This window comes from Carica papaya, chromosome 2, assembly GCF_054855325.1.
Source record: "Carica papaya isolate Zhongbai chromosome 2, ASM5485532v1, whole genome shotgun sequence".
Lineage (NCBI taxonomy): Eukaryota > Viridiplantae > Streptophyta > Magnoliopsida > Brassicales > Caricaceae > Carica > Carica papaya.
The window spans coordinates 6,261,767-6,285,955 of NC_142310.1; the positions used below are offsets into that span (position 1 = coordinate 6,261,767).

Below are 24,189 nucleotides of genomic sequence, written 5' to 3' on the forward strand. Positions count from 1 at the left end.
AATATTTTTCGGCTAATTTTAGGGTTCCAGTACGGCGGCGGCATCATACTCTAACACCGACTCGCCGGCCACAATAGTGATTCATCTCAATCTGGCAGATTTTAGCCAGTTTTACACATATTCATGCGAAAAACACATTAGGAACCCCCGGTTGGTAAAAAAAAAAACTAAAAAACCGAACCTACCGACAAAGAGAGTCTCTGGGTGCGGCAGCTCTGCTGGTTCTCCTTCACCGCTGGGGTTTCTTCTTCGGCTAACATACACAAAAAGGAATGGTGAACACAATGTAAAAAAATCGTGTGGAACAAGAAACGGAAAGGGAATCATTGGAGGGGGTTTAGGATTTTGGCCGTAGTGGCCCTGCTGGGCTTTACCCGCAGTTTCTACCTCACTTGTCGTCCATTTTGCTTCGATATGGTCACGGTGAGATTTGAAATCAAATTCTGAGCTGGAAAAGAAAAATTTTACCTTTTTTAGCGGTTGGCGGTGGCTCTGGTGTGACAGCGGCTGGTGGTTGGCTCTTTTTACTGCAAGGGCAAGTGCGGCTAGGGTTAAAGTTCCTTAAAATACAATACTTAAATACTCATCCCGTGTTGATCTGGATCATCCATTCAGGTATGCATGGTCCTCTCTCATCCGTTGGATCTATCTTATTCGGAAAATAAATTTGAACTGCACAATCAGATTAAATTTGATAGTTCGATTGCATTTAAAAAGAGAACACATTTGGATCGTTCGCGCGCGCGTGATTAAATCTGGATCATCGGATCGTTGGACATGTGGATCGCTTGCATGGCTTCCCGCATGGTACCGATATCAGCGGGGTTGTCACGCGGTGTGTTCTGATTTGCGAGAATACTGACTGGGCTGTTCTACATGACCAAACTTTCTCTTTTTGCATTTTAATCATCTGTTTTTAAATTTTCTTTCAAAAATATCATCCGAATTCAAAATTTCACCAATTTTTTTAAAATTTATTTTTAATTTCATTTTTAATTTATTTTTTCTTAAAATTTTAATAAAATTAATTTAAAATAAATTGAATTAATTATTTATATAATTTTTTTATAATTAAAAAAATTTGAGCCGATTTTTGGTCCCAAAATATTACATTTAAACCGAAAATTAGTAAAGTGAGATTGCTTGTTATTGCGTGAGAGTCATAATTTTAACATGTTTAGAACTATCTATAACCGCGAATATTAATGGGGGTTATACCAAAGTTATTTTGTCAAGTTATCTAACATTCTGGTTCTTACTTTTAACAATGATTTCCGTTTTAGTATAAAACATTGTATTATATTAACTAGTTATTTATCAAAATTAAAAATATTGAAATGACTAAAAGCTAGATAATAATAAAAAAATTAATCATTATAATTAGATTTTTATGAAGTATTTAAAAATATTTATTTATTCAATAAAAATTAATGTTAAATTATTTTTATTTTAATAATATTTAGATTGAATAAGTATTATTCTAATAATTTCTAATAAGTATAAAATTATTGATGACAAATTAATAAATTTAAATGAAAAAGAGTGTATCGACAGAATGCACAAACAGGCTGAAGAGTGCGTGTTATAGTTCTATTACTCTTCCGCGGAGTCCCACATCGTTAGGAAAGCGAAATCCCGTGCTATGAAGTCCTCTTTAAGTAAAACTTTGGAGAGCCTTGCCAAACTGCCTTAAACTAATGAGTAAGGAAAACAAAGCGACCGGTGAGAGCTGGTCGCCGCGCTCGATCTAAAATGATGCGCAAGAATTTATGGAGGGGTGATAGGCTGGCCGAGCGCTGACGCTGCTTACTTTGCAGAACTCGCTTGAGCGGGCCTCCCAATTATTTACCCCACAATTCTGAACCAAATGAGTAATTTGTACTTGCACTGTATTCATAATGGCTGGAGGTTAACTCAAGGTTCTTTTTGACTATCAGCATTTTTTTTTCCCAAGCATTTTTAGATCTTTTTGCGGGTCCTGAGAGGAGTTCGATTAGAAATAGAAATTAAAAATCTGTAGAGATTTTAATTTCAACTAGTGAACAAAAATCTAAGTCCGGTGGAAGTTTTTCTGGATTTTATTGATCTGACACATTAGATACAAGTTTTGAAAGATTTCTTTACGTCATTCCAACAAAATTACCTACGGTGTTGTTTTCCCACAGGTAGTCGTTGTAATGTGGTAAAAGGTGTCATTGAAAGAACACATGTAGTAATCTCTGAGAATCTGCAAGTAATGCGAACCTATTCAATTTGTGTTGACGCTCATTCCAGGACTCTTTCCACTTGCAAATGCATACTTGGCTTTTAGCAATCTGTAACAGTAGGTTCTAATCTGGTTGTAGTTGAGATCATGTCCTTTTGGGCGCTGGCGGCAGGTCAAAAATTAAAAGCTAGAGGATGAAATCTTCAAGCATGAAACGAACTTATACGGAACATCCTGATAAAAAGGGCTCCTGTATGCTTTACCTTGTGAAATAAAATATAGTGATTCTTTCCTTCGGATTCCATAGCGAAAATCCAAAGCTTGATGTTGCCAAGTGATGATGCTCTTCTATAGTACTAGGATGGAGGATCCTCCATCAATATCATACTTGGAGACTTCTTGAAATATCCCACATAGGTGCGGAAAAGCGGAAGACACATTTTTTTGGAGTACATTAGCGAGTCTTCAATCGGCAACATCAAATGTGAGGCTAAAATTAGAGAAGAAAACCTGAAAAACTAAGGTTACGTAAAAAAATTCTATAAATTACAAATCGAACAATATATTAATGAATAAAATATATATTTGTCCTACTTCTTCAAATAAAAAATAATAAATATTTTAGTAATGATCTACCGAAAGTGTTTCAATAAAAGTAGAAGTTAGATTTACATATGAAGGTGTTCAGTGATCCCAACCTATTCTCCGTACCCTGGGGCTGGGCTTATAGAGAGATCCAGGTCCATTGTCTGTTGTAAAATTTCATGGATTCCCCGATTTCTTAACGGTCACGTCCATGGCATATTCAACTGGCCAAAATTTTCAGGGCCCTGTCCCATACAACGTGATTAGGCTTCTCTATCACGCTTACTGATCAAAAAGAAATATAATTAGTAACAGAAGGCTTTGAGGTTTATGTGCTTTACTCGGTTGCTGTTCGTTTTTCAGGTCTCTGTTTTTATCACTCTTGACGACATGGTTCGTACGGTACGACTTGGGTGGTGGTCTTGATCACATATAAATGACTTGTTTTCGGACTATACTAGAAGGAGAAGGGAATTTGGACAACTTGGGATAATAAAGAGGTTTCTGATGTGGAACTAAACAGTTGTGCTACATGGTTTTTTTCTGATGAATGGATAACCTCATCCTCCATCAACAAATCTGGATCATATGTTTCCCTCTCTTCTTATCTCCCTCTCTCTGATTCCAGAGCTTGCATGTCCATTGTCAAGTACATAAATATGTGTTTCCTAATATCACTGCCCTTCAAATACTAGTACTACCCACTACTAATCTAGTACATTCCTTTATCTATAATCATCAAAATCCCAACTTAGCTTTTTCAAACAGACTTACATTTAAAGACTACATCCAAAAAAGAGATAGGCTTGCCAGTTGGTAGTGTAAGTAACTATTCTTTGAGATATAGATAGGTCAATAGGATTGCACTGTGATCATAATCAGCTGGTATATTATGTACTTGTATTGTTTAACTTCCTGCACGCCAAGTGTTTGATATATTTTTGACAAAGAGTTTGTTACCTCTTACTTCCCTCCAAAATCATTAATGTTGCAGCAGACTTCATTTTACCTCTCAACAAACAATTACCCTTTAGTAACCATGACTAGGTGGTAAAAAGATATAAAATTTGTTTGTCCAATGTGCAAAGTAATCATTTTGCATAGGCAACAAGATATTTTGACATGCTTAGGTCACTAATTCCTTTGGGACAGTTGTTATCTACTCATGGAAAGTTGTCTTCTACAGAAAGAGAACCAAATTAGTAACACAAGGAATTGACTTCATGAGAAATCACAAACTTAGGTTTCTGCTTGCTGTTATTTTATTAAAATTCTAATTACAGGCCTGTTGCATTGATAATATGTGTTTGTCTTTTCCTGTCAAAGAGATATTGGAAGTACTGAGCTCAAACACATGAAAATTCGGTGTGGGGTGGTAATTTCTTGTGACTTTTTTTTGTTATTGTTCTGTGTTTGGCATGTTCTTCTCATGTTTAATTAAAAATCAGATTAAATCTTTACCATTGGCGTGATTCAGTCTTGAGAAACAGGTTGAAAGAGCAACATCATCGGTTACGTGAGAGTTCGAATCACGTGCCAATCTGCATTTTGTAACTATTAGGATGTCTTCTCGGAGGACCACCACTGATAACTGCATTTGCATATTGTTTGCACCCTTTAGACGTATACATTTATGTAAAAAAAATGTACACCAAGAACTTTGTGTTTTTAGAATGTAATTAACTTAAAAGTTTATGTATATATTACTTACCCACTGGATTTTGATTTCTTCCTTTGCAAGTAATTTTCTATCGAGATTCTTTTTATTTGGGATAAAAAGTACAAGATGTATATTAAATCACCAGCACCAAATTTTCTATCCAGCTTCTTGCATTGCCTGCAGCTGTTTTGTATCTTGAACGGATAGCTTAATTTCGAGTCTGGGGGGCCACAGCCTCAGATCTCTCTTGACATTATGTATTTGAGGAAAATATCTAAAAGAAGCAAACAGTTTCTTTTTGTTTCAATCCATTGAGTATTTTTTGTTGGCTTTTTATTATATTCTGCTATGAAACTTTTGGATTGTTTGGTTTTTTCTTGAGAAGGAATATACTGAAGTGTTGGCATGAGAAAAGAGAAGAAAAATGACAAACCTGTCAAGAATTCTAACAGAGCTACAGAATTATTTGGTCTATTAAACGACTAATCATTTCAGACCATTTGGTTTAATTGCCATTTACAGGTGGGGTTACATGGTGTTGCTCCGGACTTCTTTACTGTTAATTATGAATTCATTACTTTTCTGGAGTAACTCACTTTGATCGAACTACATAAATTCTGAATCTATTTGTTTCTCCATTGTTGATTTGCATGTTTGATTTAATCTCATCACACAAGAGCTCCTCTCTCAAATTACAATTATTGACGGCCTTTTTGAGTTATGGATACTTGTTTACGGAGGCGCTGCCAAAGATGTTAAATGACATTCGTCTCTACGACTTACCATTAGTCCTTTCTTTAACTTTAAGCTTAATTATTAATCTCCAGACAGCTGCATTTACTTTGCTGTGACTTGAGTATAAATATGCCTGCAGATAAACTGTACCCTGACAAAACAGAACCATAATTCAGGAGCAACAGAAGCAAAGATCAAATTCTTGATATTGCAGATGCCATTGTCGATTAAGCAACAGGTCTCCATCAGTGCATTATGGGCAAATATTGTATGTTTCCAAGTAAAAGAAAAGTATAGGTGCTGAATTTATCAAGGTATACCTTAAAATCATATATAGCATTGAGTATATTGAAATGACTGAATTAATCAAGACGTGTCTTTTATAAATACTATAAGGTGGTGATATGAGATGGCATATCAATATGTGACGAATTGTGAGAGAAGGATCAAAAACCTACTGTTGAAGAATGCCAACTGGGTGTGGAGGGATTTGTCTGTTTGGGAAAATTGTAGGTGGTCAGGACCCACTAATCACGTGGAGAGGGTTTTGCTCTAATGGCGAAAGAAAAATACCCTACAAGACAAAGAATAGTCATTTACAAATCTCCTCTAATCCCTTCTCAGCCAATTATCATCAATCTCCCACGTGGGTCTACTGGACCCATCCCCACCTCCTCTTAGCCTCCTTTTAAGTTGCTACCAATATTCTTATTCATTAGCCCCCTTGTTTTCTTTTATACATGCTACATCATATCATATTGCACCAGCTTCTCATCATCTCCCTTTAATTATATATATGTCTATACACACTTAAGTTCCCTAGCTAGTTACTTTCCATTCCATTACTTGTATTCTTGTACATCTATCTTCTGCTAGGATCGGTGTATATATACATATAGTGTGTATCATGGGGGATTCTTCTGCTTCATATATACACATGGTAACTGATGAGATCATCGTAAAATTAAAGATGATATCTTTTATTAATCCTGTGATGGTACAATAGTATATATGTCTGATTTTATTTGTTTTTTTATTGATGATTGTGACTTTATTGTATGTTGCAGGTGCAGCACCTGATCGAGAAGTGTCTGATCTTCCACATGAGTAAAGAAGAGTGCATGGAAGCACTCTCAAGACATGCAAATATTCAACCTGTGATCACCTCCACTGGTTTGTTTTAGTTCCTTAGTACTCTCTCCCTTTTCTTATTTATCCATGTTTGCACATATCATGGAAGGCATACAAAAACCATAACTCGACATATACATATATGTATATATATTTACATATTTATATGTAATAAGATGGATCTAATAGCGTACTGATTTTGGTTTTGATCAAAGTCGACTTCATGATTTTAGTTTTAATTCTAATTTGGTAACTTGGTGATTTTAGTTTTACCTGATCATGATCTTCAACAAACTTTGGGTAAGCTGATACATCAAGGTAAATCCCCAGGCAGTCTGAATTAAGACTGTACTAAAAAATCAAGTTGGTCTCTTTTGATACTCGTCAAGTATCATGCTTTACAACAGTTTAGGACTAAAAGGGATCGGAGATGCATAGAGTTAGTTTTGTATGCAACGATTCTTTTCAGAAACTGAAAAAAGTAAAACAGTCTTAATTATATAAAGATCATTTGAAAAAGAAGTCTTAACCATATAAAGATCATTAAAAACCATCCACTTTTTGATCTAGTAAGTCATAATCAAGCTTATGGACTTACAACCTCTTTCTTGAGCAATTGATCTTAATTTACCAAACTTCATATATAGTTCCATCAATGCATATAAAATCACAATTCCTTCTTGGGCAAGTAACCTAATTGAAGAATCTGTTAGCCTTCATGTTTGAATTAGCTAAATCTCTCTGTAGCCACTAGGGTTTGGTTGATCAAGTCGATTGTTTTGTTAACATTAACATTTATATATAAACTTGGCCTTCTATATATTGTAACATCATTGGTTTGATCTATGTATGAACAGTGTGGAATGAATTAGAGAAAGAAAACAAGGAGTTCTTCGAGGCGTATGCTGAGTCTCAAACGAAACAAGATCGAATGTCCCAAGAAGAGATAAGCCAAATGATCCAGAAGATGATCTCAGATTCCTCCAAAGAACCAGACGACTAAATTCCTACGCCTACGCCATTGAAAATGATCTCTACTCCATGTGTGTGTATTTTTCTAGTTGGTATATTAGCTTCCCTCAAAACTCTCTGCACTTCCGTCCAAAATACTTTAGGAGAATTATTAAATATAGTGTGACTGTGTTTGTGGTCCTATTTTCACATGTTTATACGGAAGAGCACGGAATCATGATGTAATATATAATAAATATATATAATATATAATATAAAATTACACTAAAGACATAACCAATCACTGCCTGCCACGTCAATATGCTATCTGATTTCTAGAGGAAAACACACACACACACACACAAAAGAGAAACCCTGTAATCTTCATTAAGTAGCTCTCTTAATGAAATAATTGATTACTTGTTACTGGGTAATGGTGAAAAATGATTGGTTTCTTCTCCTAAAACTAAAACAGTTAAAAAATTTACTTTTACTGAATCTATTCTTTGACCTTTCCAACATCAAGACTTTCGAGCTAGTTTTTCTTACAGTGTGCCATTTCCATATAATTAGCAGCTAGAGCATGTGCTGAATAACAACTGGCTACTACTTATAACATTATAACATACATATCAGGCTCTTTAGTGTATGCATATATATATATATATATATGTATAGGTGTAGTAAAATACAAGAGGTGAGACAGGTTGTTACATCTCGAATTTTGTATGTCTTCTGGGTTGTACCAGAAAATTGATTTAGCCATAGCTAGGATTTTAAGAATCTGTCTCGAATGCATGCGTTCCTATGACACATACTTTTCTCATAAATGAAGCCTGTAACTGTGGGGACTACTGGTCTGGTTAGCAGCCTCGTCACAATCGACAACTTTTAATTCGTTTTTATTTTCCTCGTGAAACAAAGGAAGACCATGTTGATGTCTTGTTTCTATTCTTAATCTTAACGAGTGGCTTAAATTTTGTGGTTTGATTTCTAGTTTTGTTCGACCAAAACCAAATTTGGTTTGATCTTCTTTCACAGACTCTGCTCATCAATTTGTTTTGTTATTGTTTGATGTAATATGTTGCTGTTTGGTGTCGTATAAGATTTTCAAGATCATTTTTTTCATTTTCTGTAAAAGAGTTAAAAAGGAATATGATGTCAGTGACCTGATTTTTATGACTCGATTTGAATCAAGCTGTCTTCATTTGTTTTTATTCTTTTTTGATGTTACATCTCTTGAAAATAAAGTCTAAACCTTTTTTTAGTAAATTGATTTAAGAACAATAATTGTACAAGCTATTAATGATTTGATTTTACCCAACAAAAAAAAAAAAAAAAAGAAAGAAACTTGATTGATATCACAGAGAGAAACCTTGGACTACTGGGCTCCATTTTGCTTTTTTCAGCTTCAATGGTTTGGAGGTTTAGGTTTCAGCATATGGTATAGGCTAGCTGGTTCATTCATTTGTCAATTACGATCGACATCTTATCATACAACATTCAAATTACTTATCAACCAAAAGAAAAAGCTCAAGATATACATTTTTAATAGAAAAAATCTGGTTAAATATTACTCGAGGTAAGTACTCTAAATTAACTATCATGAAATGATCATTTCGTCATGACTCAGTTAGCACCAAATCAATTTAACCACTGCAGACTTAGTAATGAACTAAATCTTAAACCCACAAATCAAATATTATCAACGATATTCAATTTATAAAATATTAACAAAATAGTAATTCTACATGTTCAATAATATTAAGATTCATAATCTTCAAATAAAATGTTAGAAGTTTAACCACTATACGATAGTACTGGTGGTAAAAACTCAAATTACCAACATACTTCGAATAAATATTTCCTAGTAATTTCAAGGCCAAATCAAACTAGCACACTATTTTTGTTGAATAAAACAATTTGCTTCAAGGCAAGACTTGTGAGTCATATGTTTTTTTCTTGGGTGCATCTTACAAAGCTACCCAATTAGCAAATATATTCTAGAGTATGATTGGCCAAATCCACAATCATTGTACCAAAAAATCAACTATTTATTCCAAAGAATGCAGACAACACTGATAACGATAGTATCACTTTTCGTACATAATAATGTTAATCACTACCTACTTAAATAATGAAAACCATTATATCCCTAAAGCTAACAAAATAAAAGCAGCATTTAGTTCATATAGTTGTGTTCTGCAATCCAAAGCGAAATGCCCTCAAGAATTACGGTAAAATCTTCATGCTGATAACTCCAGTGGGAACAAAAATGAATGGAAAGTAAATTAAGGGTAATATAAGATATAGTTCGCTGAAAGATATTTTGTACCAGGGGTATCCACCAATGTGATATTACATTTCCATCAATAATTTAAGAAAATCTTACTCAATAGACTGTATCTAGAATTTTATTAAATTATTCACGGAAATACAATACCATACTCAGACATACCCATGTTGAAGGGTCTCGTAACTTGCAATAGGACCAAATAAATTAGGTAACTAAAATTTTTAGTTCCAAACATGATCATAAGCTAGTCAGTTGGACAGACCAGTAATTATATGGTTTTACAATAGGCTGGCAGCATCTGTAGTTGTTTAGACTCATTGAATTTCAATCCTCTAATTTCTAACTAATTGGTTTACTTGAATCTTTCCACTCATTTTCATCTCTTTGAACCCAGAACACAGTTGGCACCACCACTTTCACAGGAAACTGTTGATACGTGATTCTGTGTGTCAGTTATTGGATCAGTCTGCAACCTTTCTTCTCTTGTAACATAGCTATCGGATCCTGTTCTTAGCAAAAAGAAAATATCCTCACTAAACCACCCTACGTTTTTGACTTCTCGTATCAATCTAAAACCACTACCAAAATATTGTTTCATGAATAAAAACTTGGGTGAAATTCTCTCTCATATCAAACATTGTGAGGGTTTAAGGGGAGAAAAAGAATCAGTTTATGGGACCATCAAGTCTCTTATGGTTAAGTGAAATAACAAATTTTTTGCTGGAACACAAGCTTCGGCAGACACAATCTGTGTGCCTAAGTGGCCATATCTCCAGCTACAACAAAGAAACCCATGTTGAATCTATAGAATTTCTATTGCCCACTTGCATGGCTTCTATCCTTTCTATATTGAGAAACATAAAAATGATGCAGCCAAAAGAGATTCTTTGGCTGCTCTAGGTCCAGTTCCCAACAAGGTGTCAGATGTTCAAATCCTATCCGCAAAGTCTGCTAGAATATATATCCATTGTTGTCCATCTAAGGATCATTCTAACACCTTCAGGAAAAAGGGAACAAACCGAAAATCATAATAGTATTTCGACAGCTGATAATACTTTTCATAAAGATACTTGCTTACCAATCAGTAGCATATATTAAATACAGAGTTATTTTATTAATACTGATATCTTCTCAAAAGAAAAAAATACTGATAGATGATAGATCTAACACTTATTAGGCAAATAGAAGAAGCAGCATTCATCCAACATAAGCCTCACCTATAACAATAGCTTAAAGGCCATCGAATTCTAAAAGTAATTCATGCTTCGACCTTTGGTGCCCATCCAGCAATCACATACTCCTTTGCAGCATTAGTCTTCACAAAAGATTCCCGAGAGAAAACCAACTGCAGAACATTATTATAAGAACATGTTCAGATCCCAAAAGCTTTGAATTCATTAGCAAAATCAACTGCCACAAACATACATATAAATAGCAACGGACCAAACCAACACAACTGTAAGGGCGAGATTTGCAGCTTATAACAGAATTTACCTACTTTGCTACTATCTTGGAATGCAGTTAAATCTTTTTTTTAACATGAGTCATCAACCTTCCCCCGCCCCCAAGCGAAAAAAGAACCATACATCTTATGCAACTTCTGAAGGAAACTATGTAGGGAAAAGTGACTCAGTACCTCGGATTCTTGGCTGCAACAGACCATAAGAACCAAATAATACAAAGATCCCAGAACCTCCCAACACAAACTCAGCCAAAGCCAATTAAAACCTCACATCACAACAAAAAATGTATTACCAATTCTTGCAGCCATGAACTGTAATGGAATGGTTTTGTACACAGGTTCTCAAAGGATAACTTTATAAGCATCTTCAATGGCAAGAGCAGAACATATATAGCATATTCAGGGAGTACATAAGATTAAATAGGGCATAAATTTCATGATATGAGCATTGCAAATATATGAAACTTCGGACTCAGTGTGATCTTACCAATATGACTGTGCATTACACTGTTCTTAACTAAGAAAAATCATGAGACCTTTCTTTGAAAAGGGCTTCCACGCAACAAAAATTTCTCTCCCTCTCTCAGAGACACATGACAGAGATTGCGCAGCAGATAAGATGTCATACTTATTTTAAACTACAACATCCTATAGAGTTGTTATACAGTGCATATTAATATTTCACTTAAACAGCTTGACTCAACCTCCTGAAATGGATCAGTTATCAATCCATGGTCACAGACCAAGATTGTCATAAGTAACACACTTTAGTATTAACCTATTTTATGAACAAATGGGAAAGCTATCAACATCTCAGCAATTCTCTATGACCAAAATGCACTGCATAGATGATCCAGAGTTCAACAGTCACACACCTTCGTGTAGCCCCGTAAGTGAGTCAAGCTTTCAGGAACAGTCCACTTCTTAAAGTGGCCAAGAGCAACCTCGAGGTGGTACAATTTTGGTGCCAAACTCAAATCAACGGCAGTGATCTTTTCCCCAGCGATGAAAGGCCCCTGATTCAAGGCTCCAAAAAAATCATATATTTTCAACATCGCAAACATGATAAAATCATTGTTCCTCGAAAACAAAAAGGTTAAAAATGATCTTATACGTTAACAAAGGGTTATGTTTAAGACTTTGTGAAATTACATGTCCAGCAAGATGCTCATCAAGTGCCTTTAGTTCATTAATTAAAGCCTGCTCCGAGCCATCACTGGGATCCTTGCTCTTCAGAAATGTGAAAAATGCCCAAAATATTTTTGATCCGCTGCAGTACCCAATTAGGTGGAGAATCAAAATTTCAGTTGATAACGAATCACAGGAGTCAAGCAAGTAAATAAGGGAAAAGCCAATGATTGGATAGAAAAAGAAAACTATTTTCTTCTCTCCTTTTATACTTTTTAAAGAAGGTGCAAAGGGAGACACACAATTCATTAGCCAAAAAATAAAAAAAATGAACAGATGACCGCCCAAAACAAAGTCCTGTTCGTGGCATTTACAAGCTATTAACTTTGTGTGAGATGTAAGGAAGTGGTAATGCATTTTGATTTCCAGGGGAAACTTTTAGGTCACGTTACTTGTAGAATAAGTGTTAAGTTTTTCTAGATTCATGTATTTTTATGCATATAAACATAGACAGCCATTGAAAATGAAAATAGGATTTCCAGAAAGAAAATGAAAATATAGCATGAATGGGGAACGAGTAAAAAATTATCTTCAACTCACTTTATATTTCCATTCTAATTTTCCAAACATAGTTTTCACATTTTTACCATTAAACAAAAGCTTAGCTTCTCGAATCACCTTTCAGTTTTCCGCGCGCAACCTATCCTACCAGGGCAGAAAATATGCAAAGAAGATAATTGCAGACCCCAACAAACAAAAAACATAATATTTGAAAAGCTAGCTACCAGATTAAAGTATGAAAGAAAAACAACAAATCATAAACAGCCAACAAAAACAGAAGATTCCAAAAATTTTGAACTTCGCACAATTATGCCATACATCAAAAGACAACAAAACCATAAACAAAACAGCAAGTCGAGAGAGAGAGAGAGAGAGAGAATCATACACAGAGGCAACTTCAGGAGGAGAAATTAAGGAAGGCTCAGGAAATTTCTCCTCAATCATTCCAACAATAACATCAGAATCAGGCACCCATTTGTCATCAAACTTCGCCACAGGCACTTTCCCTTCTGGGCTAATCTCCAAGAACCTAATCCCCATCCCCAAATAGAACAATAAACAAAACCCATTAGCTGTACCATTCAAAAAATACAAACCTCGCCATTGAAGATTTCTGATCTTACCATTGAGGCTTCTCACTGAGATTGACCAGGTGGGTCTTGTAGGGAACCTTCTTCTCTTCCAAAGTCAGGAGAACCCTTTGGCAGAAGGGACCTGAAAACACGAATCATGGCATAAAATTCAAGAATAATGTCAATCAAAACACTCAAATGCATGCAATTATGGAAGAAGATAAACTTACAGTCTCCAAGAACATTAGGGGCAGCGGTAGCAGCCTTGACACAGACCTCCACAGCCATTTTGAGAAATTTTTGTTGCTAGTGATGTGTTCAATTCTTATTCTACAGAGACCTTGGAGATAAAAGAGAGAAGGCAGCAAATAACGAAATGAGAAAGGGGTTGGCCTTGATGGGGTATGCGTGGGTTCTAAGCTTGGAATTTACTGGTTTGGTTGATAAATCAATAAATGCCCGAAGAAAATTGACCGGAAAGTCCCTTCCAATATTTCATGATTTAAAATAAAATTTACTGCTCTCTCCTTTTCTTAGTAATTAAATCAAAAATGGAAACTCTATAAAAAAAAAAGGGAACTAAGATAGAAATTGGCTCCTGGATGTGATGGCGAACAAAGCCGCTATTTAAGCCATGTTCTAAATTTGAACAAAGACGATGGTTTATTAATTAAAATTTGTTTTATTTGAACATCATAACTTAAAATTTTATTAAGAACATATAATTTATTATAATTAAATATTTAATTTATTAATATAATTGTAATAATTAAATTTAATTAAATATTACAAAATTTATTATATTTTTAAACCAAAAAAAAATTCATATAAATATATTTCTTTAATTATATTACTCATCAACAGATAAATATCTGATCTAATTTTTTTTTTTACGGGAGAATACTACATGCGATTGAGTCATATACAATGTGCATCAATAATTTTGGACCATTAGATTGTATAAAAAAATATTTCAACTATTTAAAAATATTTTTAAAAAAAAATATCATGAAAAAATATTATAGATCTTTTTAAACTTAAGGTGCATTTAATAGTTAAATTAAAAGCATAAGATTAATATATTATTAGTAAAATCAGTAGTTAGTATTAAGGTATATGAATAAAAGTACATAATTATTATATTATATTTTATTTTTTAAACTTTGTTAGATTAATAATTTTGATTATAAGCAACTTATGAATATATATATATATAATAATCTATTTTTTAATTTGTTTTATTGTAAGCATTTAAAATTTGTACGGTAGCTATACAAATTTTATCATGCACAACCGCACGAGATTGATGATTATAATAATTTTAAATTTTATAACATAAAAATTTATATGACATTAAACGCATGAAATTATACTAAGACAATAAATTATTATTTACTTTAGTCTTGTAATTTGTTTTTAGATAAATTAGATTTAAACGTGATATATTAAATCAAGTAAATAAAGCAATTACCATAGGTTCAAAATTTTGTTTTTTAAATTATTTTTATTGATATTTAGTAAACTTATTATCATGTTCTAATGAGCTTTAGAATTTTTAATTCGGATTCCATTAAATTTAAATTCAAGTTAAATTCTATCAATTAATAATAATGAATATCTATTATTAATATATATTTTTTAAAACAGTAATTAAATACGTATCACACGTACCAATTATGTCATTATAATATGATAAAAAATAATAAAATAATAAATTATTTTGTTATATAAAATAAAAACATAAAAATTTTAGTTTATCAAAAATAGAAAAGCAATAAAAATAATGTACCTATTTATAATTATCTTAATATTGATCGCATATATATAATTTACCTTAGTTTAAAATAAAGTTAGAATATAAAATGCAATATAAAATAAAATTTAAATAATATATTCATAATGCAGATAAAAATTTGAAATCTATTTATTTTGTAACACCCAAGTATTTTTAATTTTATTCTTATTATTTTTATTTTTCTTTTTTTTTGTATTTGAATTTTTTTAGATTTAATTTAATGAAAATAAAAATAATAATAATGATAAAATTGGGTAAAAATATTATTTGAATTTAATTGAAATTGATTTTGAAAAAAATGAGTGAAAATTTAGATTCTGGAGGTGTTTTTGAAAACAAAATCGAAACCCGGGGGTCAAACGCAATTTAGAAAAGTTGTGTCACGTCAGCACTCACGTCAGCAGCCACGTCAGCGGCCCGGTCAGCAGCCCCGGCCAACCAGGACACGCTGCGTGGCAAGGAAACGCTGACACAGGACGGGCCACGTGAGCGATTCGCGTGCACGCAATCGGACGGCCCAGATCCGTTCCCGCGCGCACGGACGGCCCAGATTAAACGTGCGCACAAACGGCCCAGATCAAACGTGCGCCCGGACGGCCCAGATTTAATCCTAATTAGATCGCGATCGGACGGTTCAGGTTTAATCTTGATGGACGGTTGAGATTAAAAGGCAAAGAGTATAAATAACCCTACCCACACCTGACCACAAAACCATAGCCGCCAGTGCTTCGCCGAAGAAGAAGAACCAGATGCTGGAGGAGCCGGCTGCCGCCACCTGCCGCTGCACCGGAGAAGTTTCCGACCACCAATCGAGGTAAATTTTCTCTCCTTGGCTCGTTTTTCGATACTGAGTCTGCCTATGGCCAAACCGAAGCCAAACCACCAGCTAAATGGCTGAAAAACCCAGCCGAAGTCCAGCGCTGCCGCCGCGACCCCCCTCTATTTTTGCCTCCAATGAGGCCCTTCCCGGCCTCCGTTCGATGCAAATTTTATACAACTGTGATCACCGTTATTTTCTCTACAGGTTGATCGGAGCCAAACATCAAAATGCGACTCATGCCGAAAGAGCCACCGCACCCGAGAGCACCGCCGCCGATAAGTCTCGGTTTTTCGGTATTTTTTGGCCTTCCCATGGCCTTAGGGTTGTTTTATCGCAGGGACCGATGCAAGTGTGGCCGAATTTGGCAGAAAATGGCCAACCGAGGCGGATCGCCGCCGCTTGCGGCGGCGCCGTCGCCGTGCCGGAATTCTGATATTGGCCGAAAGGGGCCCTAAGTTTGATTTGGAATTTTTTGGGACACGTGCAGGTATCGATAGTGCGTTTCAGTTTTCCGAAAAAAATTCAGGGAAATTAGGGACAGCCTGTAGACGCACTGTAAAGTCGAATTCATACCCCAAAACAAGTAAGGACCCATCACCCTGTTTCCTATCACGGTATTAAAGCTAAATAAATAATTAAACTGTACTTTGTGACTTTATAGATGTATAATTGATTAAGGTTGCCAATGGAGCCCGAGTTTGATACATTGTTGGTTAGTTGTTGTTTGATCTAATTTTCAGTATAAAATGCAGTATGATGTTTGATGTAATTATGTTATGGTCTCGTATGCATAAATCATGATTTATTTTATTATGGTTTATATTATGGTGAACCCGATACTGTGTTGTTTTGTTCGGTGTTAATTACTGGTTTACATCTTGTGTATGATTGGATGATTGAGATCAAGAAAAAAGGCAAAATGGATAATGTAGATAGTCTGACTAGATATCCTGAGAGATGGTGGACGGACCGGGTCCGTATGAAACCCTACCGGAAACTTGATCTCTCATACCAGATGGGGTATGGAGACCTTATGGTTTTGGCACCCATACCGGACGGGGTATGAGGACGGCCCTGGAATCAGGTTGTAAATGTTAATGGTTCACGTGTAGCGGGGACCCCTATGGATCCCCATGTATACTAGTAGATTGGTAAAATATGTAAACATGTGGTTTAATGATTGAAATGCAAAGGCGTGGTAAGTATTATGTTATAAAGTCTATATGATTTCATGATGATTATAATGTTATTGCTTTCATATGTTGTTTTCATGGATCTCATAGAGGTAAGTGGACAGTAAATGTTTTTATGTTAATAAACGAGTTTGTTATAAATTATACTCCATTTGTCATTTCTGTTTTCTACCCACATTTACTTCTGTAGCGGTGAGATAGTGTGATGTTCTTACTGGACTGGTATAACTCATCCCTTATTTAACAATTTTAGATCAGGAAGACGTTCTCGAGTCCGTTCCGCAGGAAGACGGCGAAGGGGACATTTAAATACTTGATAGTTATATTTATAGTTCTTATTTCGAGTATCTTTTTTAGTTAGTTTGTTCCTTTATGTTTTGAGTACGTTTTGGTTATTGTGTAAGGGATGTTAATCAAAATTTTTATTACGATTCGGCATTTGAGATTTTAATACATACATTTCATTTAAATTTCCGGAGCCGTTACATATTTAACAATAAATAATATTTTTTTATTTATTTCAAATTTAAATTTATAAAAAAAAATACATTGTTCATTTCAAATAAACCATTAAACAAATAATAAAAAGAATAAAAAATGGTTCTTTTAATGGACCATAATAAGGCATGGTGGTCTCAATTATACCCTACTAGTTTTGTGGGTCAAAGGGCAAATGCAATTAATGAGTTACATGGAAAATTAATAATTATGTTTTCACAAAGATAATATTATAATCAATGTTGCATTATATTAGCACACGTCACATCAAAATATAATTTTTTTAAAAAATATTCACACTATATTTTGTCAATTACTAGTCGTCATTATTATTTTTAAATTATGTTATTAATAACATGGGTAAACTTGACTTGTTAGTAATTATAGTTATTATATAACAAATTCATTTCCGTATTTAAATGTAACAATTGATATTAGGTAGACAATTTAAAAATAATATATCATATAATTTTTGGTCCAATTTTTAGAATTGAATTATTTATTTTTTGTATAAAAAAATTATAGCCGTGGGTCCCAAGACAGTAACCCTAATTTTGTTTTAAATGGATAGAAGCCCTAGTTGGATCCAAAAGAGATTAAGATACCCAAACCAAATCTGGTCAAATCACAATCCCATGCAAATGCAATTGTAAATTAGTAACTTACTAAATTAAAAATAAATTATTAATTATATTTAAAAGAAAAAAAAAATTATTTGCCCAACCGATCATTTTACTATCCGCCCACCACCACTCAGAGATCAAACTGTTAAAAAACAGACGGTTCGTTCCTGCACCAAGCAAAATCGTAACTGGCGATATCAATTTCCACAACTACCGAAACGACACCAGTGTATATTTTTTGGCGCGAAATACGCGAAAACGACAATCCATGTTCGCGCGTAGATACATGAAACGACACCTTTGTTACCATAAAAGGACACCTTTATTAAAAGAAAAAAAGAATCCAACTCTGCCTTTTCTATTATCTGGGTACTCGTCCTCCTTATCAATTTCTCATTTTTATCTTTACGACACTCTGATTTTTACTTTGTTTTCGGAAAAATTTCAGTTTTTTTTCTTTTTTATATAACCGACCAACTTTTTTGCGTGTTAAAATTTGCTAAATTTGAAGTATTGCCTTACCCTTTTGACCATTTTCATTAATTATACGGCTGACTGGACTTGTCCTTTTCAATTTGTGGGCTCTTGTCTCTTCTTACTTGAATTATAAGCAAAACAGAGAGAATCATCTGAATCATTTTCCTCCAGATTGAGAATTTAATACAGATTTCATGGAGTGTATATGGAAAAATCAAATCATGAGCATATAAAGAAACCCCAGTTGCAGATCTATTAATGAAGGTCAGATTTTATTTCTTTTATTGATTCAGGATATGGGTTTTCTTTTCTTTCCTTTTCCCTTATTGGGTTGTTTAATATTTATTTTCTGATTGTTTGGTATTTTTTTCATGGGTGGGTTTTTTATTCTTGCTTGTGATATTCTCAAAGTGGGATTTTGTTTATTAAGGTGGAGTTAATTTAATGGTGGTTTTTTCTTTAAAAAAAAAAACTGTAGTGGCTACCAGAATGATATTGTCTTGTTTTTGTTTTGAAATAAAATTGAAAAGTTATGGTCAATACTTGTTTGGTTTATCATCCATTTTGCTTTGCACTTTACACTTTGTTCTCATGCTGTTCTAATCATTTCTTGCCAAAAGTTGCTGTTTTATTTTTATTTATTTTGTTTTATCCATGTTGATTGCTCGTTGTGACCATACTGTGTTCTTGACATTAGGGTTTTTCTAAAAATATCTGATTTTGGCTTTTATAGGATACCAATCATCATCATTCATTAGCCATTCAATGCCTTTCACAAGTTCCTTTCTCTTTTTCTTCTTCTTCTATTCTCTTTTTTGTTTTTCTTTCTTCTCCGGTCACAGATTTTATTCATGTTTCATCTTTGTTTCCTAAGTGGTTGTTTTGTCTTTATCCCTTTCCTTATTATATTCAAGAAAAACATTGATTCATAGATATAGGACATACGGGATGATGCTTTCACCTCTGAAGAACGTCTTCCGTAAAAGAATTATTCCTTTATGTGCATTACTTTTTGAGATTATGGTCAGGCTTAGGATTCATATTTATATGCTTTCATTCAAAAGCTCTTTGAGTTATTTCCTTTTTTCTTGTTAGTTTTTTAAGGTTATTTTTCACTAATTTGATATATATCCGTCTTCGCTGAAATATCATAAAATCATTTCGGGGAAGCAGGGGACTGTGGAAAAATATAAGTGCTTCTAAGCTTTGTGTCTGATTCCAGTTGCTGCTGCAGCATTAGGATTAAGGAAAAATAGAGTAAGTGGGCTATCATTGGTTTGCTCTTGAGGGTGTTATTATGTCTTGTTTACATATTTAGTAGTTAGCCCAAAAAAGTCAAGTAAAATGAAATGGGAAGGCATTTTGTGGGGTATATGTTTAATTACTATTTTCACCTAGAATTTTTCTGTGTTTGGTGCAGGTGTTGTCTTGCATTTTCTAGAATTCATGACCTTAGGGAGTGTCCATTTAAACTAGTGGGAGAAATGTCTACGAAATTGGAATCTAGGCAAAGCACGCCTAGTGTCATTGCAAGATTGATGGGCCTTGATGAATTAACCCCTCAGCAGCCTGTCAAGAAACAGAAGAGAGTGCTCTCCGAGAATTACTTGCACAGAGTTGCATCTATAGGTGTCTGGGAGAAGCGTTCATCTCATAAACAACGATCATTTAGTTCGAGTGTCGAAGATCAAGAAGATTTTGAGCATGTATATGCAGTACAAGAAACACTAAAGAGGAAGAAGCATTACAAAGTATCAGTTGAAAAAATGAAAGCAAAACCAAGCTCACCAGAGCCAAAGATGGCATTTGAGAGCCAGAAGGTTATGGATGTGGATTCAATGTCAGTGGACATGGATGTTGAGACTTTAAAGAAAGCTCACGATCTATCTGAAGCGGATTTGAGAAAGGACCATTTTCAAAGTTATCTTCAGAAGCCAAGTTCTTTGATTTCTAAGCATCTTTGCGATCTACAAGGCGTCTCTCTTAACATGCAATCAAGGTATATACCATTAAACTCGTCAGCTTCTTCTCAATGTGGAAAGAGTGACATTTGCGTCAAAACTGGGTGGAGAATTGATTCAGGAAATCTTAAAATGCATCAGAAACCAGAGCATGCTCCTATAAAAGGTTCTCAAGGAGAGGATAGTCCTGATATCATTAATAGCGTGCCAAGATACCAAGATGAGTCAAAGATTGGATCATTCTCTCGCCGTTCAAGGATTGTTGTTCTGAAGCCAACTGCTGAGCGGTCAGAGTGTGTTCCTAGAGGGTCTTCTTTACTTCATACCTATCCAGATTCTTGTTCAGGTGATTGGAAAAACAAAGAGCTCTATGCTGAAAAACAAAACCCAGATTCTTATTTGACGAAGAAATTGGCTGATGAAATCAAATTTATCAAACAAATGGATAGTTTGTCAAGTGAAACCACAAAGCATTTTCCTAGATCGACAGAGCATGGGACAAGCAACAATTTCAAAAACACACCAAGTGAAAGAAACACAATAAAAGAGTCAAAATCCTTGATTGTCTCTTTTCCTTATTTGTCTCACATGAAGAATGGATATCAAGCCTCTTTTTGCAATTCAGATGGATTATGTCTCGACAAGGAAGCCAAGAAAAATATCTCAGAAAGATGGAAGACAACTCAAGGGTGTCAAGAAGTTGGATTAGCTACTGGAAGTAAGTTAAAAACTAGAACACTAGGTGAAATGCTTGCCTTGCCTGATAATGGCATGAGGCTTGGAAGTTCCCATTTCAAGCTTGGTGGGAAGAGCAATAATTTTTATACTGAAGATAGATCTATGAACTCTGGTACTTCTTTATGCATTAGCAGTAGGGATGGCCGCAAGGATGTTTGCTTCCGAAATTTAACAGTGGGATCTCCCTCAACCTATTCTACTGGCATTATGAGTCCAAAAGCTGGTATCAATCAGAGAACAGTAAAGACTCAAGAATCTGTCATTCAGGCACAGCCCAAGTTAAGAAAGTTCAGTTTCAGGAAGTTTCAGTATGTTCCTGGGTTGCATTCAGAAAATGTTCAATCAGTTAGAGGTAATCATGTGTTCCAAAACGAGCTAAAGAACGAATCTAAAGGGAAGCATTCATCAGGACAAAATTCTGTGCTTTCTATATCATCAAGTGATAGTGTTATTTGCTGTGGTTCAGAAAATACATCAACAAGAAGTGTTACCCCAGTCAAAATGACTACGAATATGGTGGCTGTCACAGAATCTGAGGTCATGGGCAGATACTTTGGAAATCATAAGGAGCAACAGTTGGCATCTATGGATATCACTCCATTGGTGGAAGATGATGCATCTTCTTATCATTCCCCAGAAGCTTCAGATCAACAGGTTTGATGTTTCTTATGGAAATCTTCAAATATCTACTAATGACCATTTAGTACCATACTTGCTCATATCATTTTGAATCTCCCATAGCATGTATCCATTAAATTTAGCCCACTTCGATAGGTCCTAATATGTTTGACATTAAAGTCCACATATTTCACTGGTTTGTGTCAAATGATATGGTATATGTTCCATGTGCATTACTATTTTATACTCCATGATTCATTAAAGTTTCTATCATCATAAATTAGACAATTTTCTAATTGTATCATGGGTAAGGTAGCATTGTAAAGATTTTAAGGCACTTAAACAACACTAGCATCTTCTTTTAGAATGCAGTCTACTTCCATTATATTTCATTTAGTATTTGTTGGTGATGTAAACTGCTGGTGGAAAATTTTTTATATTTGCAAAAACTTTTAATCTAGATCTTTGAAGGGAATGTATTGGAGGCAAATATGTGCTTGGGGTTTCTTATTTTGCTTTCTAGTTGGTTAACAAAGGTGGGGAGAGTTGTTGAGGGAAAGAACAAATAGGAGCTTGGCTCATCCAATGTCAACTCTGGTTGCATATGTGACTGTTATGTATAACAAGGTTATGCTGGAGCCTAAGATGATTCATATCAGATACTTATTATCTCATGCACTTAAATTCGAGAGACAGCATATTAACCGAGGAAATCCCAGCTACTTAGGCAGTCAGTTACTGGAGATACAAAAATTTTAATTATATGTTTTCTCACTTCAAATGTTGTCACTGCTTTGCAGGATTTGTTGAGCAGAATCTCTGATGAAGGTTCTGTTTCCTCAAATTTCTCTAGCACAGATTCTGAGTCCTCCTCGAAGTTGGAAGAGGCCTACCAGCCCAGTCCAGTTTCAGTACTTGTACCACCTTTTGAAGATGAGATCTCAGTAGGCTCTGAATGCTTCCAGGGTGTCAATTTGGATGGTAAGCTTCCTAAGAGGATTGCTTGTGATGTTCGTTATATTTGCTGAATTTCTGTAGTTGTAATTCTTATTGTGTATTATAGGTGTAAAATGGCGACTTGAAATTCTGAAATCAGAATCCTCAGAGACATTCTCAGAAGGATCCGGTATGATTGTGTCTAGTGATGATGAAGATATTGGGGAAACATCAACATGGGACTCAGAATGCAAAGAACACAAATGTGTAATTAAATTGTCTGAAGTTGAAAGCAGGGATTTCTCATATATAATCGAGGTCCTAACTGAGGCAGGTTTCAATGATGGGAACCAGGGATTTCATAAGTGGCACTCCTTGGAATGCCCTATAAATCCTAGAGTCTTTGAGAACCTAGAGAAGAAGTATGGTGAGCAAACATCATGGAAGAGGTCAGAAAGGAGGCTTTTGTTCGACCGGATAAATTTAGGACTGCTAGAGCTTCTACGGCCATGCATGGGCATGTCTACGTGGACGAAGCCTGTATCAAGAAGGCTCAAGCGAGGTCTGAAGGTAATTGACGAGCTTGGAATGTTGCTTGCGAATTCAGAAAAACAAGCAAAAGCAAACACATCCATGAATGCACTAGAGGGAAGGGGCAACAGTTGGTTAGAACTGGGAGATGAGATTGAGATAATTGGTAGGGAAATAGAGAATTCTTTGATTGATGAGCTAACAGCTGAGGTTGTTAGCAGTGAGAGTTTTTGAGTGATAGTTGTCTTTTGTTTTTCTTCTGATTCTTTGGCAGATAAATTTTTTATCATCGAAGTATAAAAGAGAGAGGAAGTAGTGTTTTTGTTGTCTGCTTCTTTGTTAGAATACTATAAGGATACATGAGAGAGAGTTGTACATAGGAAAAGTTTTGGTCTAGTTTGGTCGAGTGAGGTTTTCGATTTAGCGAGATATAAACATTCATCAAGTTTTGTTTCGATTTGTTGGTATGTGAAATACTACAATCTACGTGTTGGTGTGAAACATTTGAACATTGCGATAGCCAGTAGCTCCATGCCGGTTTTCTGATGCTTGAAGTCTTCTTTGTTGGACTTTACCATTTACTCTAGTTAATATCTTTTATATGTATAATTAAGTGATAAATATGAATCAAACACAAATAACAATTATATCATAAATTGAAGTTACTGAAAGTTTAGACAGGATGAATAAAAAATTGGAGCGTTTTGATTAC

The 24,189-nt window shown here is 34.6% G+C and overlaps 3 protein-coding genes and 1 non-coding gene across 9 annotated transcripts; 3 read left to right on the forward strand and 1 right to left on the reverse strand.

Moving 5' to 3' along the window:
- The first annotated feature begins 1,684 nt into the window (after positions 1 to 1,684).
- LOC148268701 (U12 minor spliceosomal RNA) lies at positions 1,685 to 1,839 on the forward strand. The gene has a single exon (XR_015817453.1). It is a non-coding gene; the product is annotated as a U12 minor spliceosomal RNA (small nuclear RNA).
- Positions 1,685 to 7,572, forward strand: LOC110824248 (uncharacterized). Of its 5 annotated transcripts, none has more exons than XM_088212966.1 (6): positions 1,685 to 1,919; positions 3,155 to 4,973; positions 5,326 to 5,500; positions 6,254 to 6,359; positions 6,585 to 6,635; positions 7,175 to 7,572. In XM_088212966.1, the coding sequence occupies exons 4-6, from the start codon at positions 6,290 to 6,292 to the stop codon at positions 7,318 to 7,320; spliced, it is 267 nt and encodes an 88-aa protein (XP_088069092.1). In that variant the 5' UTR covers positions 1,685 to 1,919; positions 3,155 to 4,973; positions 5,326 to 5,500; positions 6,254 to 6,289; the 3' UTR covers positions 7,321 to 7,572. The 5 variants fall into 5 exon arrangements, with proteins under 5 accessions (XP_088069092.1, XP_088069093.1, XP_021910515.1 ...); XM_088212967.1 differs by having other exon boundaries at positions 3,155 to 3,612; XM_022054823.2 differs by lacking the exon at positions 3,155 to 4,973.
- A 2,084-nt stretch (positions 7,573 to 9,656) lies between these two features.
- On the reverse strand, positions 9,657 to 13,716 carry LOC110824209 (glutathione S-transferase DHAR2-like). Its single transcript, XM_022054783.2, has 7 exons — positions 13,518 to 13,716; positions 13,339 to 13,429; positions 13,101 to 13,244; positions 12,179 to 12,296; positions 11,902 to 12,042; positions 10,782 to 10,909; positions 9,657 to 10,068 (listed from the first exon to the last, which is right to left on the reverse strand). The coding sequence occupies exons 1-6, from the start codon at positions 13,573 to 13,575 to the stop codon at positions 10,823 to 10,825; spliced, it is 639 nt and encodes a 212-aa protein (XP_021910475.1). The 5' UTR covers positions 13,576 to 13,716; the 3' UTR covers positions 9,657 to 10,068; positions 10,782 to 10,822.
- Positions 13,717 to 18,647: 4,931 nt separating this feature from the next.
- LOC110824186 (uncharacterized) lies at positions 18,648 to 23,978 on the forward strand. 2 transcript variants are annotated; one of them, XM_022054755.2, is made up of 4 exons: positions 18,648 to 18,957; positions 20,114 to 22,046; positions 22,811 to 22,991; positions 23,074 to 23,978. In XM_022054755.2, exons 2-4 carry the CDS (start codon positions 20,178 to 20,180, stop codon positions 23,709 to 23,711), a joined length of 2,688 nt encoding a protein of 895 aa, XP_021910447.1. In that variant the 5' UTR covers positions 18,648 to 18,957; positions 20,114 to 20,177; the 3' UTR covers positions 23,712 to 23,978. The 2 variants fall into 2 exon arrangements, with proteins under 2 accessions (XP_021910447.1, XP_021910446.1); XM_022054754.2 differs by lacking the exon at positions 18,648 to 18,957 and adding an exon at positions 18,964 to 19,950.
- Positions 23,979 to 24,189: the final 211 nt, after the last annotated feature.